Source organism: Gambusia affinis, linkage group LG03, assembly GCF_019740435.1.
Source record: "Gambusia affinis linkage group LG03, SWU_Gaff_1.0, whole genome shotgun sequence".
In the NCBI taxonomy this organism is placed as follows: Eukaryota; Metazoa; Chordata; class Actinopteri; order Cyprinodontiformes; family Poeciliidae; genus Gambusia; species Gambusia affinis.
Genome location: NC_057870.1, coordinates 5,169,343 through 5,190,051, shown reverse-complemented (window position 1 = coordinate 5,190,051; position 20,709 = coordinate 5,169,343). Strand labels below are relative to the sequence as shown.

At 40.0% G+C, this 20,709-nt stretch overlaps 1 protein-coding gene and 1 long non-coding RNA gene across 2 annotated transcripts; one reads left to right on the top strand and one right to left on the bottom strand.

Annotated features, from left to right (window-relative positions):
* The first annotated feature begins 2,748 nt into the window (after window positions 1-2,748).
* npffr1l2 (neuropeptide FF receptor 1 like 2) lies at window positions 2,749-20,572 on the top strand. The gene is made up of 3 exons (XM_044111215.1): window positions 2,749-3,229; window positions 16,085-16,184; window positions 19,466-20,572. The coding sequence occupies exons 1-3, from the start codon at window positions 2,887-2,889 to the stop codon at window positions 20,466-20,468; spliced, it is 1,446 nt and encodes a 481-aa protein (XP_043967150.1). The 5' UTR covers window positions 2,749-2,886; the 3' UTR covers window positions 20,469-20,572.
* Window positions 15,805-18,935, bottom strand: LOC122828035. The gene is made up of 4 exons (XR_006370153.1): window positions 18,800-18,935; window positions 17,914-18,007; window positions 16,079-16,201; window positions 15,805-15,965 (listed from the first exon to the last, which is right to left on the bottom strand). It is a non-coding gene; the product is annotated as an uncharacterized LOC122828035 (long non-coding RNA).
* Window positions 20,573-20,709: the final 137 nt, after the last annotated feature.

Below are 20,709 nucleotides of genomic sequence, written 5' to 3'. Positions count from 1 at the left end.
TCATAATCTCCTCTAATGGCTCATTGTCTCAGATTTTTTTGTATGTGTGGATTACTTGGTTTGTTGTTGATACCTGGTGGGAATTTGACGCCGATCGATGGACATGTGTAAAAGATTTCTTTCTCACCCTGCTGTGACTGCTTGGTGTGAGCGTGTCCTCGTCTTGCTCTTCACTGTTCCCACCAGCCTCGTCAGCCCCTCTGTGTATTTATAGCTCCTGTCTTTCTGTCTCAGTTTGTTAGTCCATCTGTTTACCAACCCCGGTCTGTCTGTCAGTCACACTCCTTATGTCCTGCTGCCGTGTTTTGGATCAATTTATTCCCCCCTACTTTGCTTCACTGTAGCAGTGCATGTTCAATTTATTGCCAAGAAGGTCAAAAGAAAATAATTCACACAAACAAGTTATATTAATTTTAATCAAAAGAAGAAGAAACTGGTGTCCTCTGGGTACTTTGGATTCACTGAGTTTGCTACACAGTTGAAAAAGTTTGAACATCCACTGCATTGAATCCACATTCTCCTCTCTGCTGTCTTTCCCTTCCTGGCTTCCAACTTTCTGTGTGACCTCTAACATTTTGACCCCCATGACCCCAGCTGCTGCAGTGAGACCTCAACCTGCAGGCTTCCAGCCAACCGATGCTGCACTCCATACATTCACTGTTTTATTATTGCACATACTGAAATTGTGATGAAGAGACACAGGAAAAACACAATTCTTTTTTTTTTTTTTTTACCACTTCTTTCTGCTCTAGTTTCAAGTGCAAATATCTTAGTGCATTGGAAATAAGACAAAACTAACTTCCAAGAAATCTATTAGCCCCCCAAAAAAAGCATTGATTTATGTCAGTAATTCCTTAATTTTGCTGAAAAGGTTCTACTGTCAGCTTGTTCCCTTTATGACAGGAAAAAACTTATTGTTATAAGTGTAATAAACCTGGGCAAAGGCCAAAAACTTGTCTGGGATTTTCAACTGTTTTAGGGTCTTTTTGATGAGCTGAATCCAACTTTCTGAACTGTGGAGCAACATGAGCATCAAAACTCATGACTTGTTCTCACATCTGGATCGGTTTCCTGAGAATCTGGATCAATGAGTGACGAGCAGGAGGAGAGACTCCATCAGGACAGGAAAAACCTGACCTGACTGAGAAAATTGGATTTCCATTTTCGGATTCGGCGGCGCAGAACAGCCCTAATGCAGTTGAGAAAAACAACATTGACAACTTCCCAAAAAAAATTGTTTTGCAACTCAATATAGTAATCTGCCAATAGAACCAGTAGTTTTTCATCAATATTAGGGAATTATTGACTTAAAACAATAATTGATGTTGACTTATTTTCACCAAGAAAGCAACTTTTCTGTCTGAAACAAAGATTCCCAGGCTAAACTTTTGGTTTCTACTCATTATATATCTGGGAACCCAAGTGTAAGGTTATCCTTGTTTTGGATCACCAGTTGAAAGAGCCACTTGCTGCTGTACTCCAACACATTTATAGTCACACGTTTTAGATATTCTAAGGATTTCAAAACATCAAAGTCCCAAAGAGAAACTCATCCTGCATAAGGAGGGGAGAAGCGCTGTTTGACACAACGTGAAACTAACAAGTTTCTCCGTGTGCCAAACACACCCGCAGTGTTTGCTAAATCCCGGCAGATTTAAGAACTCCACAAGTTTTGCTCCACTTTCCTTTTTCCACCGTTTCACCTCTCAGTCATTTTCAGAACCAAATCAGCCCCTTGAAGGATGCAGGAAATCAGTGCTTAAGAGCACATCTTCAGACCATCTGCATCCCCGTCGTCACTGGACTCTGCTTTGCGTTTGCTCCGTCTCTGTCGCTGAGTTTGGGTTTAAAGATTCAAGATGGCGCCATTGTGAAATGGTTTTGTGAGTGTGCTGGGAGTTGACGTGTGCCTGTGGGGAAAGCTGGTAAAATTGGAAATGCGCTTTGAGAGAGTGTTATTGTTTGAGTAAATCCCAAAATGTTGCTGTTATCTTTTCTTCAGAAATCTGAAGTCTTTCACACCGTAAATCAGTTAATCTGTATTAATAGAAGAGTTCAATACTGATCCAAGTGCAACACGTCCTTTACACGGAAGCTTGGAAAAATGTTTGTCATTGTTTTTGTAATCATTTAAAATATTGAAGAATTTAAAGAGATAGTTTATTTAATTAAACAGGAGAGATTAATTATGAAAATTCAATCTTAATGATAGTGATCTCAACCCATTAGTATGGATTACAAAAATGTTACTGCTAGAAAATAAAATCTAAGACAACAAAGAACAACATCAATCAACAACTGACAAGAATATTAATAATCTAAACACCAACAGATTATACTGTCACCTTCCTAAAATAAGGTTTTGGGTTTTTTTTGTTTTTTTGCAAAAGTGATTTTGCAAATCACTTTTCAGATTTAGATGGCTAAATCATCTTTTCGCAAAAATAAATATAAATGACATAAAAAAATAGCTTAATTTGTTAATAACTGAAAGGGAAATAAAAGGACTGAACCAAAAAACATAAGAAATTGATAACAATAGAAGTAATCTAAAAGACTGAACAGATGAATTATTAGTTTGCATTCAAACATATCCAAACTTTGAGCTGAATATATGAACCGAAATGTGTAAATTTATCCACATAAAAAAACAAACAAGTATTCATTCATCTTACTGACTGGCCTATTCAAATAGAGAATAGATACACACAGATAGAGGTTGCTGTTAGCTGCCAGCAGAAACTAATATTTCCAAATGTTAGAATTTGATTAGTTTATTACTGTCACATTTTCCCACCTTTGACTGTATTGTCAGTGGAGGAATCGTCAGTCGTCTCAGTTTTCTCTGTTTCACTCCCATGCAGTTCGGCCTGCCACATGTAAAAGATGGAGATCCTGGAGAACAAGGGCGAGGAAGCCATGGAGACGGAGGGGTCCGCCGTCATAGCAACCCTCCTCAACGGCAGCTTGGATGGCTCTGCCAACTTCACCAACCTCACCTTCTTCCCCTACTACCAACACTCCCTGTACGTAGCGGCCAGCTACATCCTGGCCTACTCCTTCATCTTCCTGCTGTGCATGGTGGGAAACGTCCTGGTGTGTCTGATCGTCATGGAGAACCGATGCATGCGCACAGTGACCAACCTCTTCATCCTCAACCTGGCGGTCAGCGACCTCCTCGTGGGGATCTTCTGCATCCCTACAACTCTGGTGGACAACCTCATCACAGGTCAGTTTTGTTCGGTCATCAAATTTATGGATTTCTTACTGGTAAAAAAAAAAAATACAATTGAAAATGTGTGTTTGATCATTTGAAGCTGCAAGGTGCAACTTTTATATATATAAAAAAGTTTTTACACATTTATTAAAACTGTCACTGTTTCACAGACAATCTGTAAAAAAAATCAAGCTCCTTCCAATGCTACAAATGTCATCTGAAGAAATGCACTGCTCCAACCAATCAGAGCCAGGATGAGAGTCTTAGCGCTGTCAATCATCCTCATGTACGTGATTCTAAATGTGCAAAGAAATAAGTTACTGTTACAAGAAAACCGATTATCCACCTCTGTTGGTGGCTGTGCTAACTAGCACTAGCATTTTAGACTTTTTTTTTTCTTTAGCTACCTTTATGTCTTTCCTTTGGTTTGCTGTTTTGTTATATTTTCTTCTAATTCATGTAAAGCACTTTGAACTGCCTTTCTGCTGAAAATAAAAACCTTATCTTACCTAACTCACCTTACCTCAGCATTCATGGCAGGGAAGAAGCTCTAGCGTAGCCGAGAGCAAGAGGGAGAGCGTGAGCAGCGCATGTATGGGATGATTAACAGCACTAAGACCCTCCTCCTGGCTCTGATTGATTAGTGGTTGCGTTTCTACAGCTTGTACTGCGAGAAGGCAGAGGAGCTCACGTCTTTCAGTGTCTGTCTCATACCCTATACGTTTTAACAAATATGTAAAAAAAAACAAACAATTTTTTTTATAGCAGTTGCATCTTGTAGCTTTAAGGTATTGAAAAGAAAATATTTCGTGGTTTATGTTGTTTATTTTTGCTGCACTACAGTGTTTACTGTATTACAAATGCTAAAATCCATCAGGAAATTTTGTATGTGAACATATTTTTGCACAGGTTAGGTGCAGCCCGTCCTTAAAAGGGTTAACGCCAGCAGTGCTTAGGCGGGTTCAGTGTTTGCAGACAGCCTGGTGAGCCGGGAGCAGAGCTGATTACGGTGATGAGAGGAGGCGCACTTTCAGGCCTCGGTGTTCCTTCCCACGGAGCTCCGATTAATGAGATCTGAGCCCCTGAATGGCTGAGTTAGTGTAATTTAATAATGAAACGAAGCACCAGCAGGTGTCTGGCTAAGCTCGTACGTTTCAACGGCCACCCTGAAGCCAACTGAAGTGCTTTTAATAAGGGGAGCAGTGACTGGAAGTGATATCAACTTCTGTGAACTTTAAAGCTTGCTACAGCGTCTCAGGGAAGTGCAGCCTGGTGAGACCGACCCGAAGGCCGAACTGATTTTTTTTTTTATAAACACGCCGGCCAAGGTCAGACAGGTCGTCGGACCTCGTAGAGGGGCGTCGTCTGCTTGAGGTGATCTGTGAAAGTCCTGCTGCTTTACATTTCCTCAGCCTTTTTCCAATGCATCTTGACTAATTTAACAGATGGGCTACACTACGCCATGCTCATTCTCAATTATTGATACAAACTTTAAAATCCGAAACAGACTCAACCTTACATCAATTTTCAAAAACCACCCAGCCCTATATCTATAGTCATGCAGACACAACAAACGTCTGGATATTGCGATCCAAACAGTCCTTTGTTTAATTATTAATGTGCACACTGCTATTGTAGACACGATTAATAACTCAGGATTTTGAAAACATATTGTATGCAGTGTTAAAAAACTCACCTACACTGTATTTTTAGCAAAACTGTGTCAAAACTTTAATATGGCGTGAGGACTTATTAGCATCATGTGATTCCTTTTCTCTAATTCTGGTTTAAGCGTCAGAGCTGAGGGTGCGACACACAGCTCACAAAACGAGATATAAAATATTGGGCTTAGGAGACGAGATGGGAGCTGAACAGTAATTTATTGGGAGAAAAATGTATTGCTACTTTTTTTCCTTCACACTGTTTTTTTGTTGCGATTACATGTTTTATGAGATTTGTTGTCAGTGTTGTTGTTACGCAACAGCCACCCACGCCCTAAACCTCTCAACATCCACGGACTGACTACTGACCAGCTCTCCATCTAACGCAGGGGTCTCAAACTCCAGGCCTCGAGGATCGCAGTCCTGCAGTTTTTAGATGTGCCACAGGTACAAAACACTGGAATGAAATGGCTTCATTACCTCCACCTGTGTAGATCAGTTCTCCAGAGCCTTAATTATTCTATTCAGGTGCAGCAGAGGCATATCTAAAAGTTGCAGGATTGCGGCCCTCGAGGCCTGGAGTTTGAGACCCCTGATAACGGGTCCGGAGACTCTCTAAACCAGTGTTTCCCAATTCCAGTCCTCGGGGCCCCCCTGCCTGCATGTTTTAGGTCTTTCCCTTCTGCCACACACCTGGATTGAGTCTTTGGGTGATTAACAGGCTCCTGCAGTACTTGGTGGCTGCAGAAGATGTCATGCAGTCATTTGAATCAGCTGTTCTGGTATAGAGGCACATCTAAAACATGCAGGCAGGGGGGCCGAAATTAGGACTGGAATTGGGAAACACTGATCTAAACGTTCGATTATTACTCTGAAAAAAGTCTAGTAGAGATAATCTGTATAAGCTGGTATCGAAGGAGACTCAACTAGTTTAACTAGTTTACACTTTAACTACCTACAATCCTAGAGTTATGACCTTTTTCAGTTAAGAAGCAATCAGCTGAGTATGCATAACTTCAATAACCACTCCTGTTAACCTTCTATGTACAACTTGAACTTGTTACAGACTAATTTTTAGTGGCTCGGCATGAGACCCAAGGTCATTAGGAGTTTCCGAAGCCACCACGTCTTTGGAATCATCTAAATGGATTTTACATTTATTAGAAGCATCATGAATTGACAACTGACTCAATCATTTTCAATGTCCACAATCCTCATTAGAATTTTGATGCGGTTTTATGAAGCAAGCGTTTAGCATGGGTAAATGACCTACAGTTTAATTAGTAATGATTACAAAGTAAAAATTAAAATCAATTTGAACATAATCATACGAACACAATTTTCTCTCACACATACATATTAATGACTAAGATGGCACATATAAACTAATAAAATATTGCACGCGCATGCATTGTTTTTCTCTCTCGCACACACACACACATAACAGACTAAAATTGCACATACACACAAAGCATACAGAGATACTATTCTGGATGATAGGTTGAAAATGTATGTATGTGTGTGAACTAACACTAGGCTGAATGAATGAATGGGGATGAGACTCGTATTTGTATGAAAGACTAATTTTTTGAATGTGTGAGAAGGACTTATTTTGTATTTGTGAGAGTTGTCAGGGAAGAGATGGGACATAATTTGGAGATCAGATCGCACACACCACAGTGAAGTTAGCTTCAAGTTGGATATTGGCGCTTCACGGTGTAAGAGCCGTCCAGCCTAAGGTTGACCCGATTTATGAACGTTAATTTCGGCCAGCCGATCTCTACCGCTCCCCCTCCAGCACTCGGAGGTTAGAGGCGTGTAACAGCAGTGAGCAGTGGGGTCAGAGGCTAACCCAAATACATTTCAGGTTGAATCCCCTTGGCCAGAGCTAACATCAATGTAATAAATAATTTTTTATGCATTTGCATAAAAATGTGTTATGCTCCAGGGATCGGAACGTTTGCTTTGCCATGTGATCGATTTCTCATGGCAATCGATCACACGATCATCATCTCCTGATTTTAAAGTGTCCACAGACAAAGACCTCATCATCCCCACACTGCACTCACGACTCTTCATAAAATTCAATATATACTGTATATATGGTGGCTGGTAAGAAAAACAACTATTTGGATTATAAAGTTACTTTTCGTCAGAGCTACTTCGCCTTTGTTAAAACTTCGCCCTTTAACAATGTTTTTACCAGCGTTTAAAAGTAACTTTATAGCTCAGCAGATGTTCAGTTCAGTTCAGTTTATTCTGTTTGCTAATTGCTGCTGGCTAGTCTGAAGGAGCTGAGTGAGGACGTTGCGTGTTGCTCTGTGAGGCAGAAGTGTGGAAATTTGGAAACTGCAGCTCTGAAGGCGATGCTAGGTCTCCCCAGGCGTTTTGCACAGCCTGATGGTTGCCATGGGAGATTAAAGGATTTCTCAAACATGCATGAAAGAATCAAAGCAACACTCCTGGTGTGTTTTTGACGAGGGAATAAGATTACAACATGATGTAAAGCTCAAAAAGGTTGATTTTTTGTAATACGTTCCCTTTAAACTGAACAGAACTCATACATCCACAAAGAGCCGAGCCTGATCTGCGTCCCGCTGCTGAACAGATTGCAGCAAGTTGTGGAATTTATTCACTTCACTTTGAAACTGAAATCAGTGTGTCTTTCCCTATTATGTATTTACAAAACTAAGCTATTCCTAATTAACAGATTTTCTTGCTGGCTCAGTGGTGATGTATTTTAGCATCTCTAGCAGCCACACATACAATCACATCAGCACGTAGAAATCGGCTGAATAGAACGTGGGATCTGACACTCCAGGCTGCTTCCTGCTCCTCCGACGCTTTAAAAAGATGATTGATTGTTGCGAAACATGTCTTTTATTCTCTTTAAAGATCTTTGTGTCTCTTTATTACATTTTTTCCCTGTTTTCTGATTCGTCACTCTTGACATAAGGAACAGATGTCGGATGTGTCTTCCTCTGGAGAAAAGTCACTCCCCCCCCCGTCTAATATGTGTCAAAATAAAAGCAGAATATTTGATAATGTTGTGATTTATGAGACACTTTGTGTAGATGTGCAGGGTTTGTGTGAGTTACTGAGAAGAGCTCCCTATTGTAAGATGACTTTGAAGACTTTTCAATAATGTACTGCCTGAGACAAGAAGTGCAGTTATTTCTTATACAATATCTTTAGAATTATTTTCAGCTCATTATTAAGCCTATTATATCGTGTGCTGCTTATAATGCGAAAATGGGGCCACATGGGGAGGAAAATTGCAACATGAGACAAGAGTCGGACTTTGAAATGAACTTTTCTTCATTTCTAACTCCCGTGTGTCGTGATCGCCGAAGCAAAGACACTGAATTTTCTGTCCACAAAACCTCTCCCCTTTGTGGATCTTTTATATCAAAAATGCCTCAAATATTTCCAGTCATTTCTACACAAATGATTTGTGATCGCAATAAGAGATCACTGAGCTGCTGGCTCCTGGAGCTTCTTATGAGAGCAGACGTCTAATCTAAAAATGCTAGGAATTTCTTTTTTTTTTGTAAATTATTTTTATACTGAACAGAGATTCTTTAAAACCCTGCTTAAAATGTATGAAATCTTTATTTAATTTGTAAAAACACAATGGTACCTTACACTGAGATGAGCATGAATCTATATATGTGTATAAACTTGCCAAACTTTGTGTTGCTGTAACCCTGTGAAAAATTAAATATGGAAACCTGAATAAAAAAAAAAAATTAAAAATCTGTGTTTATATATATTCTTAAGGGCATAAAAAGCAATGATTGGTGGTGTTCACATTACTGGAGACATAGTTTACTCTAAATTACTTTCTGTATTCATTTTTTATTTTAGATAAATGAGATAAAGTATCAGTTAGATATTACTGCATGGCATCGTATCTTTGGTTCTTCTAGAATAGATGGACTGACAGGATATTCCGGGAACGCTCAACAAGCAAGTGTGACAAGCAATTTTTGGGGAAAATTTCAGGGGAAATTTAGGCTTTTTTCTCTCCTGATAGTCCAGTAGACTCTGTTTGAAAATTGCAACATTTCTACAGTGGTTCACTTTTACACAGCAAATGATCCAAACTACTTGAAAAACCTGTTCACCTCCTCGCCTGTGGTGGCGCTGCACCAAGAACTACTGAAAGGAAACAACACAAGCTTCTGAACAAGACACTGAGCGCAACTTCCTCCTTCACAAGACAAAAATGGAGTCACGTCATATTAATGTTGCAAGATTTGTCCATTGTCTTTGGTAAAAGACCATTTCCCTCGCTAGCGCTGGATGCTGGCATTTGTTTTGGTTGTACTTACCCAGAATGCCCTGCTTTATAATTCACTTCCTGCTTTTGGAGTGGTCTCCATCCCACTTGCATCCACATATCTATTCAAACCGCACTAGAGTTCATTTCAGCCGAACTGAGACAGAGGTCTGTAGTTGTTTTTTTTTTATCTTGTGTGACGCCTTTCCTGTGAAGCTAATCTCATGTTTCCTTAAACTCCTAGAAAACAGTAAAAAAAAAGAAAAAGAAAGAAATCGAGGAAGGGCTGCAAACACCTAGAAAGGAACTGTTATATTTGAACTTTTTTTGAAAGAACAAAAAGACTGTTTGATAAATGATGAAGATAAATAAAAGATGATAAAAGAAACTCAACCTGCCGTTTCTTTGTTGTGCAGCAGCAGCTTTAGTTGAGCTGTTTTGTTGTGGTTCTTCAGGTGGAGAACAAACTGAATCGTGGTTGATTTTGTTCCCCCAGGTGTTGCATCTGAAAAGTTGGCACTTGAAGCTCTTCTGCTATCAATGGTGTTTGGACTGATTGTGCAGACGTACTCTTTCAGGAAATAGAAGCTTTTGTTCTGCCACTGGCGACTTTCAATTCCACTTTTGAGCCTGACTTTGAGATATTTTTTTTTTTATGATTTTTAATTTGTTCCATCATAATATTCTGTTTTTGTGGATTCATGGGTGAAGATTCGTCAAATCTCTGCGTACTTCTGAGATGTAGTGCAGTGAAGTGCAAAGCAGTGCGTCTGTCTGCTCCGTTTGGAGAACTGTCACCGTTCTTCTTTGAGGTTTCAGGTTTACTCTTATCCTAATTGAAAAGTAACTTTAAAAAAAAAGTTTTCACTAAGTTCAGTATCTTTTGGTTTCATTGTCGAAGTCTGAAATGTTACTGATGCCACATTTGTCTATGAACTTTAGAGTTAAGAACCTCAAACTACTGCTTAATATTGCTCTTTAACATTTTGCTTTTTAATTCTTTGTTGCAAGGTTATTTTTTTCACATTTCTAATAAAAAGAGAATAAAAGATTTCATTCTTCTTTTTGAGCTGAATAAATATGGGATTTGCCAGATTTCTGGTGATGCCTTTGATAAAAGTTTTCTTTTTCAAACATAAGATCACTCACTTTGTAGAGTTTTGAGTAAATCTCTACAAAGTGAGATTTACACAGAGTCGGGTTACCACCAACAGAAGAACCACTTTTAGTTGCAGGAAGCTGAAGGAGATGAGCTGTGCTGAGATTTTTCTCAAATCTTACTTACCACATAACTTTAGTTCTTTGAGGTTGGAAAATATTCATTTGTGCAAAGCTCACTTAAGATCCCATCACAGAACATCAGTCTTGTTTAGATCTGAACTTTGACTGGGCCCTTTTGTCACACTTTCACTCTTTTCTTTTTCAGTCATTTGTTTGTGGATTTACTCCTTCTCTAATTAAGATTATTCCATCTTTTTCCTAATTGGACTGTCATAAACTGACTTTTCTAATGGTTATTAACACGTGGAGAGCATATGATGGAGCTCTGCAGCCATTTGCTTCTCCAAAGTCTGACCTTGTGGGTAATTTACTGGAACTCTCACTCCCTCTGAGGATTGACAGCTGATTTCAGTAGAATTTAATTCAGTTCATTTCACTAATACTTAATTAATCCTAAAGGTCAATTAGATGGTACTTTTAATATATGTCTTTTGGTAAGCTAATAGTGACGGCTGTGGGTAGAGAGCATTTCATGCAGGAGGTCTGTGCTGCAGGGAATCAGAATAAGCCTCTGACTGAAAGCACTATGTTGTTGAACTTGATGTGAAAAATGTTCTCAGGGTGAGCCCTCTTGTTTTCCAGTTTATGAAGCATATTTATTTATTTTACATAAGTTATGAAGGCTTTATAACTCATGTAACTTATAGCCCAAGTATCAGAGCCCGGTTTTATTAAATCTCATTACAATCTGTTTTTGAAAGAGAAAGTGTGAGAATCCAAAGAGGGCTCCTACAAGCTAACAGGAACTGCATAATTACACATAACTGGGGAAATAACAGGAAGGCGAGTGCAAAACCTTTTTAAATCAGTACTAGAAGTATGTGGAATAGTGAATGATAAATGGAGCAATTTGGAAAAAAAGAAATCCTCACCGTAGAAAACACATCTATAGCCCAAAGATGAAAACAACGCAGTAGACAGAAGTTGTGTTTCCATTACAAGTGTGCGCAAAGTGATATTCAGCTAATGTCAAAAAAACACAATTTTGCAATTGCGGGAATTTAATTAAGTAAAAATTTTAATTAAAGTCACATGTAAATAAACTTGCTCACATGATTAGTCATTAAAAATAAAAAAATAAAATAGGAGATGTATTCATAATTCAGCCGTGGCGCTAGCTCTCCATCAGCCTTCAGAGGAGACGTCAGCGTTTTTATTCAGGCGCTGGAGCAACAAGTCCTTTATACTTAGGAGTGGCTGTGCGTGCGGCGTTTTGGGGAAGTTGTAGTTCATTTTACCAAAGATCTATAGATCTTACCAAACCAACCACTTCCTGTTTTCTTCTTTGTGGTTTTTGGCAGTAGTAACATCCGGCTGTTGATCACATGACTTGTGATGTGGCAAAAGTCTTTCCATTGCGCTTTGGCAAAATACATCAACTCCAACACACCTAATCCAAGTCCAAGAACTTTTTATCAACAGATATGAGTTTTTTTCAAAATTGTTCCATTTCCATTAGGCAAATTAATTTTTGTATCAATTTGTGCAGTTTTCTGGTTACTGGCACCTGGAAGTTGCTCGACCTTCTGTCTTACTTTTAAAGCTGTGTGCAAACTGTTAGGAACAACAAGGACTATTTTAGTTTTTAATTCAGCTTGGCACTTCATATCAATCTGCAGACTTGTCCTTCTGCTATCTCAGATTCACGCTTGAAAGTAAGAAACAAAAGAACACCAAGCTGTTCAACCCCAGAATACACACTTCATGTCTGACAGCTGTTTCAAAAGACAAAAAAAAAAAAAAGAGCAAATGACAGGTGATGTGAATAAAGAAATGTCACAGATGAATGGAAGTGCTAATAAGTGTTAATAAGCCGAAGTTGTTGAGAATCTGCACCGAGCAAAAGAACCTTCATCTCTGCTTCAATGGCTGGCAGATCCAACAGGGCTTTGCAGCTTCATCGTTCATTGAGTCTCTAATCTGTTACTATAGCAACATGAAACTACGCACGTGAGCCTGCTCTCCACGGCCGACATATATATGGCCGTGGAGAAATATAACATACACCTCAGGTGTATGTTAATTATGTCGAGAGTGCCAAAGTGAAGTCCTGGCAGCAGACGCCGAGGTGTTGGAGGTGTAATACTGGAAGTCATGAACAGGAAGCAGAACCAAGGGCACAAAACCTGCTCTAATTTAATGAAGGTTCAGTCCAGACCAGCTACCACGATCTGACCACAGTAAAGCCCAGTGTTTTACTGTATATCCTGCTTTTATTTGTTGGTATTTCTTGTATGATAAATGTGTGTTTTTTCCTGACCTCTGCCTTGAACTCTTTAGATTGAACTCTGCTCTCTACTTTTTTGGCAAAGTGTCTGGTTGGAACTCTGCAGGACTGAAACCAACAGTCCACAATGATTAAAAAATAACTGAGCACTGCTATAGGGGATATAGGGCGGTATCATATTTAGCCGCAGTCTGACTGAAGGCTGTAGTAGTTCTGTCTCCCCTGGGTCTGGTGTACGCAGAGCCACAGCCTCTTGGACGACTACGGGAGTCTGCATCTACGCCTGAAGTGAATAAAAGATGGTGTTCCCAGCTTCTCATCTTACAAGACTGGAACCATCCTCTGATTGTCCTCTTCATTGTCAATAGAAATGAGATTCCGCCTGCAGACCAGTCAATCACACACACACTTTGTGTGATTGACTGGGTAACACAGTTGGAAGTCTTGCAGAAAGAAGAAGTCTGCGGTTTCCCCACTGAGACGAAGCCAGATGGACACGTTGTCCAGAAAAAGCTCTGGTATCGTCTCCTGAGTCGGGGTCTTCATAGATAAGCAGCCTGCAATCGCAGGCGCTGATGCAACCCACCAACACCTTTACAGCTTTTTACACGGCCGATGTGGCTTTCGGCCCGTTCAACTTCTTGTGGAGGGTCGGCAAAAGTAGTCATAAGGTTTCTTTCAGTTCCACCCCAAACACTTTTCGTGTCTTCTACCTGCTTGTGCAGTCAGCGGCGAGGTGATGCACAAGTCCCACTGACTACTTAAATGTGTTCGGCAAAGTGTAAGCGCTGAAGTTAACGTTTTAGATTTATCGCTCCTGATCTGAGGCTGAACACTCCAGTGTTCTGCAGAGTCTTTAAGAGCAGTTTGAGAATTGATGTGAGGAACAATAATTCAGTTTATGAGGAAACAAAGAGACATTTTAGGACATTTTGATCCAAGTTTAAGAGAATTACACATCCTTTGGAGAAGTTAAGGTACGAGGTCGGAGGGAAGACCGGCAGATTTAAGGAAATACGGGACACATTCATGGAATTTTTGGAAAGTAATCAAGCTGAAAATAAAATAGAACAAAACAGCAGCATATAATAAGACAAATATTAAGTCATTTTTAATAAGAGTGTTGTGATTTATCCAGGCTTTTGATTTGAAAGATTGAAACATTCTTTAGTCTGTGTTTTACGCTTATTGTTTTTGTTTCTTACTGAACTTTTTTATTGATTTTGGGTGCTAAATGACTGAATGCATGTTTTTTCATGTCTCATAAATATACTGTTTAAAAAAGAAAAAGAGAGGACAACATGAAATGGAGTTCTTTTTTTGGACTGAATTATTTTACTTTGCAGAGCCAAAGAAAATGTTAGAGTCACACCTCGTTATGTGAAGACAGGTCCAGGATACTTTTGACGGATCTGATGATTTTTCTCCTCTTTGGAACAAGGAAGCAAATTTCCATTTTCCACCACAACAAACGGAAGCATGGGTTACTTTAAGTAATACATACTTAAAGTGTTATGACAATATTTCTCGTTGATCGTGACGACAATCAATTCAAATCTTATCGTGATAAAGAATTTATCTCGATAAATTCCTCAACACACGACCACACAAAATGTCCATGTGTGTCAGAGACGGGCTTGTGGTGCAAGACGTCTCTCTGCAGAGCTGAGACTTCGTTCACTTCAGGATTTATTTCTGGACGCTTTCAGCAGAGCGTGAAGTGACTGCGGTTATACCGCTGGGATCTTATTGATTGTGGCAGCATGACAAGTTCACAAGCAGTGCTATTTGAAAGCTGGAAGGTCACACAGATCTATGTACGACTCCTGACTTTGGCCTTTATGCACAGGAATTTTTACATATATTTTTTTTTACATATATTATGGTTTTATAAGAACCTTCCGAGGAAACACACATATTATTTCATCAGATGATCTGAATATAACAACACGAGTTTGAGAAGGTGAACTTGAACACCGAACCACGTCAAAGCGACAGTTAAAAGTACATTTAATGACGCACGTGTGCCTTCTTTTTACTACAAAAATATACACCTCAACATTTATTACTCTTCCTTCTACAACACATGACAAGCAACAAGAACGCTTCAGAAGTCTCCCCAGTTAAGCACCCAAATTAAATGAATGACTCACAGCCAAGCCTCCTTTTGAATTCGATGACATTCTAAGGATGTAATTAATGCTTTTGATTGGTGTGATTCAGAACACGGACACTTTTAAAACGCCGCCACCAGATTCAGAGCCTTCTGTTGTACAAAGCCTATTAGCCCGCTCCTTTAAAAGGTGCAATTATGTGGGGGTTTTTGAGTGTTTTTATTTTATACTCTACCACCTATTTAGTCACTTTACGCTGTTCTTAAAAAACATTTTGTCTTGTTTCAGCCATAATTCACAGGTCTACAGGATTTTTGGATGCAATTATCACAATCAAATCACTACTGTTTCTAAGCGTTGGAGTGAGCGCTACGCTACAGGAGGAGCAATATCACTGAGACCATTGCTGCCTCAGCCATCCTCTGCAGGACAAAAAACACAATAAATACATGAATATTTATTGTAATAGAATGCACTTCTACACTCAGTTTCTGCCAAATATCATCATAAATACATCGATAAATCTATGCTAAGAACGCCATATTGCATAACTTCTCGAATCGCGTGAATTGTCAGTACCCACTGTTCAATAAAGTTTTGTTTCAAATAACCAAAGGTTGCAATTCCTGTAAAGAACACATGAGGGCAGACTTTTCCCCCGTTTTGACCTACATAAATGACCTTAGTTACTAAAAACAAAATATATATAGAACTTCAAAACACAACAGACAGACAAGATGACATCTGCGGTGAATTCACACCAGGCCTGGTTAGTCCGCTTTAATCGAACTCCAGTTAAAACCTTGGTCTTTTTTTGGCTGAAGTGAACTATGGAGCAGTTTGAATGCATATGTGACCACCAAGTGGACCAGGGACTGCTCCAAAAGCAGGAAGTGGACTACAGTGTGGGGTATCCTGGGTAAATACAACTAAAGCAAAAGTGCTAGCAGGAGAAATGACTAGTATTTTTTTTTAACCAATGACAAAAGAGAAGTTCTACAAGCGCTAAAATCTGACGACACTCCATTTATTGTTTACATTTTGAGAAGAAGGAAGTTGCACTCATCCCCTTGTCAGAAGTTTGTCATTTCCTTTGATGGCTCTTGTTGCAGCACCACCCCAGGCGAGGGGGGGAACAGGTTTTTCCAAGGGTTTTGTTGGTTTGACACACAAAACACATCCGCTGAAAATGTAACAAACATTGCAATTTTGATCCCCAATAGAACTGAGTCCGACCGTGTGAAACATTTATTATTCCAACATTAAGCACGTGTTTTTATCTTCTTTCTGTCTTACCCTTAGGGTGGCCCTTCTCCAACACAGTGTGCAAGATGAGTGGGTTTGTGCAGGGCGTGTCCGTGTCAGCCTCGGTCTTCACCCTGGTAGCGATTGCCATTGAAAGGTGAGTTTGGCAGGTGGCTGGAATCCCACAGGAAAATAATTTAACTATAATGATTCAGTGGAACTGTGACTCTGCCAATCTAATTCCCTGAAAAGTTGGGTGAGTTAGTTTTAGATTAGTCACAGTAAATATTTGAGTCTATTGTTGAGAGATATGTATGAAATCATTTTTGAGGTCGTGAAGCCCGGCTATCGATAGTCGCCATTCTCCTTGATCTCTGCCTTTGTATTTTTATTTACTTATTTTGGGGAGGATTTGAGGGCATTTTCAGATCAATGTTCTGAAATATAGTAATTGTGGCACAAATAACTGAAGACGTTAAGCCAGACTTTGCTGGAGGTTGCTTGTTAAAACAGAGTTTTCCTCTCCAGTGTCGCCACATGCATCCTCAATGTGAGGGATTGCTGAAAAATCAGAGAATCAATGTGCTTAATCAATGTGTTTTCCTAAATATAAACCTTTTTTTTTACCTACTGGTATAGTAAACTGAACAAACCACCTATAATTGCTTTTTTTTTCACATAAAATAGAGGAACAATTTTTTTATATCGTCCTCATTTGCGCATTTCTGCATGAATTTTGAAGGCAGTGGTTAAATAGGCCACAGGAAAATCCAGCTAATTTAATGTCATCACGTGTCGCTCCAACTCATTTAGCAAAGATATTTCGTTAGGTCTTGGAAAGCCAGTTAAAGCTGCAGTATGCAAATTTTATAAAAAATAAAATTTTTACATATTTGTTAAAATATCTGTCATGACAGTTTGGTATGAGACAGATAATCTGTGAGAAACAATGAACCTCCTTCGCCTTCTCCCACTGGTGTCTAGAAACAACCAGTGAGAGGAGGCAGGTCTTAGCGCTGTCAGTCACCCCTCTGTGTGGCGCTGCTCAGCCCTTCCTGCTTGCTGAGCTTGTACTGAGTTCTAAGCCGGGTTAGCATGGTCGCTGTTGACAGTGGATCAATGGTAAGTAGTTTCTCCACCATTAGCATGTTTAGCAGCAAGTACATGAGATTAATTGACAGCGCTAAGACCCGCTTCCTGGCTCTGATTGGTTGTTTTTGGTGCATTTCTTCAGACAGCAGTAGTTGCCATAGGAGGAAGTGGAGAAGTTCAATCTCTTCACAGATTATCTGTCTCATAACATTCTGTCACGATGGTTTGAACAAATATGCAAGAAAAGTTATTCTTTATAAAATTTGCATACTGCACCTTCCTAAGTAATAAAAATGACCAAAATCAACCATAAAAATTATTTTTCTAAATGAATAATTCCAGAGAATATGGTTCTTGAGCCAGCTGTAGCAAATATTGTGGAAAGATTCAAACATTTTAAACATATCTTGGCACAAAAAAGGGTCAAAACCAGGACCACTGTAGGATATCAGAGACCCTTCGAGTCTGAGCTGACAGTGTATTAGAAACTGTCAATGCATTAAAATCAATATCAGACTCCAAATCCAACAACAAAAAATAAATAAATAAAATAACTGCTATTCATCATAACGCTCCCACATCCACAAGAGCAATATACGAAATCTGTGCCGAAAATCCAAATACAGATGCATCAAATATCATGTTTCTTCATCCAGAGTGTGGAGAAACACATTGTACAGTTTTCTCAGAAGTCATGCCCTCTATTTGCCCGGGATCTAAGCTGATCCATCTTTCGTAGTAAGGAACTTAAATTTCCCCTGACGATTGAAAGAGAAAGCTTGTGATTTCTTCACCTTGTTCTTCACACATCCATCATGTCTCCACTTCACTGCCGGGATGTAGATTTGTAATCCAGGGAATTTGGTGACCCGAAGCTGCTGCCTCTCACTGTAAACAGGGACCCTTATTATCGCCATGGGAACACACTATAAGAGATGTTAAGCAAACTGTAACTGAACAGTCAAACATTGTAAATCATTATTTCAAGCCTAAAAAAAGAGAGAAAATATTACAAATGTTACTGTAAAATAGCATCCAACGACCATACTTTAGAGAAATCTATGATAAATAAGAAAACCATAGCAAACTTTTTAGAGAGGTCACATCGTCACCTTCTTAAAGTAATAGTAATAAAAAAAGATTACCATCTCTTTCTTTCCAAAATATGTTTTTTAGGCAAACAAAACAAAAAACAAAAACAACTTTTGGCAAAAAATTATTGGACATTATTTTAGGAAGGTGAGGGCATTCACCATTTATACAGGGGTTGCAAAGAAGGGTGCACCGATAGCAATTTCCTCATCAATTACTGAGCTTTAAAAAGAACCTGATTCCAATTTTGGCCAATATCAATTTTTCCTCGAAAAGTTGCTAAATTGGCAACATTGAGTTGACTTTTGTTGACTGGGCACATTCAGATGTGGCCTGGTGGGCGGGTCTGTTAGTCAACTCTCTCAGTGGCTGGTTGTCAGACCCTTGCAGAGGCAGATAAAATCGGTTTCTCATGTTAGTACCAGCCGATTGCAGATCACACAAAATGAAGAATATCTGTGCTGATTTTTCGGTGTCCCCTTAGTTACAAACTCAAATCCTAGAGGAACGAGTTCAGATGTGTCTCTGCTTCGTCACACCAGACTCCAACAATGACCACATTAGCAACAGTTTGTGGAGCTCACCTACCTGGTAAGGAAGTAATTCTTCCTTTAGATTCAGGTGTGTAGAACCAGAGGCACAAATAAAACCCAAAAGACCGGACCAGAGTTTTATCCATCCAGCCATTATCCAGTTCACAAGGTCAACGCAGAGACAGACAGGACAAACAACCATGCTCACACTCACACCTGATTTAAAGACCAATTAACCTCATGTGTTGGGGCTGTTTGACCCACACATGCAGGAGAACAAGCAAACTCCAGGCAGAATGATTCCAGACAGGGATTCAAACCCAGGACCTTCTTGGGCTATGCGGCAGCCGTCCTACCAACTGCGCCACTGGTTAATCCTAACTCTGAATCAACAAATGATCTACGAACATGCCAGTTGCATTTTGGTTCCAAAATTTATATGCAAGTTGGAGACATTTCCAGAAAAGTCTCAAATCTTTCAGGAAACGGGTTTCTGCAGATGAGCACATGGCGACAGTCCTGATAAAGCAGAACTCTTGTTGTGGATAAGCAGGAAGACATTTGGATCATGAATGTACACAGAGGGAATGCGTACATTAAAGTCTTATACAAATACAACATTGACTGTAGTTCAGTATTTAACTCTATTTTTTCCTAACCTCTCATATTCTTGTGTCCTCACTAATTAGCAGCATTGCTCTTCTCTGCCTCCCCACTGTAGGTTCCGTTGCATTGTGTATCCTCTCCAGCCCAAGCTGACTCTGCTTGTTGCCAAGGTAGCCATTGTGTCCATCTGGGTATTAGGCGTGGCTATCATGTGTCCCGCAGCAATAGCACTGACTGTGGAGAAAGTCCCTTTCCATTACATGGTCTACAATGATGACTTCAATCACACGCTGCCCCTTTACACTTGCTATGAAAACTTTGCCAATCCCCACATGAGAAAGGTCTACACGGCGGTTCTCTTCGCCCACATCTACCTGGTTCCCCTCACCGTCATCACGCTGATGTACGTGAGCATCGGCGTCAAACTCTGCTCCTCCGCAGTCACGAACCGAGAGCCACAGTTGGGCAACATCACGATCCAGGCGGGAGGTAGGAGACACGTTCAGCAAGTGGTATCCCAGAAAAAAATCAAGGTCATAAAGATGCTCATCGTGGTGGCGTTGCTGTTCATGCTGTCCTGGTTGCCCCTCTGGACCCTCATGATGATGGCGGACTATGGTGGACTGGATAGGGACCAGCTGGACCTCCTCACCAGCTACATCTTCCCCTTCGCCCACTGGTTGGCCTTCTCCAACTCTAGCGTCAATCCCATCGTCTACGGCTACTACAATAAGAACTTCAAGAGGGGCTTTCAGGCGGTGTGCAAGAGGAAGCCCTTCCGCTGCGTTGCCCGGCTGCAGTGCAGAATGCCTCGATGGGGACGGAGAGGAAGATCTGCACAAGCGCTGTCGGAAGGGAGCGAACTGAGAGATGGCAGCAACAACCACAGCAACTTTCTGTTGGGACTAAGAAACCGCGTTCACAATGACAACAAACTGAGCGAAACGCCAGAAATAAACAGGAGCTCGAGAATGGGGTGTATGGTGGTCCACAAAGGCAGAAGTCTCTCTGATCAGGGGATAGAAATGGTAGCCATACATAAGAAAAGCAGTAAAGACGAAGGCTCTGAGAAGGTCAGCTCACTAGCGGTTTCAGTGTATCAGGCATGGGATAACTGAGGAACACCTGGAACAGAATATGAACCAAACAAAGCCATAACACAGTGCATTGGTAAAGACAACGTCATTATTAGGACTCTCACTCAAAGCCCACAAATCCTGGATCAAGTCTAAACATTCCAGTTAAAGCTGCAGTATATTTTTTAAAAAATATGCTTTTTACGTATTTGTTAAAAGTTTAAGACAGATAATCTGTGAAAAAAATCAAACTTCTCTGCCTTCTCAGTTCTCTGCGGTAACT

Excerpts from the sequence above, each read along its gene's own strand:
- npffr1l2 (XM_044111215.1), top strand. The coding sequence starts at position 2,887 with ATGGAGATCCTGGAGAACAAGGGCGAGGAAGCCATGGAGACGGAGGGG. Across the intron at positions 3,230-16,084 it reads GGTGGACAACCTCATCACAG|GGTGGCCCTTCTCCAACACA; the intron begins GTCAGTTTTGTT and ends TCTTACCCTTAG. Across the intron at positions 16,185-19,465 it reads GTAGCGATTGCCATTGAAAG|GTTCCGTTGCATTGTGTATC; the intron begins GTGAGTTTGGCA and ends TCCCCACTGTAG.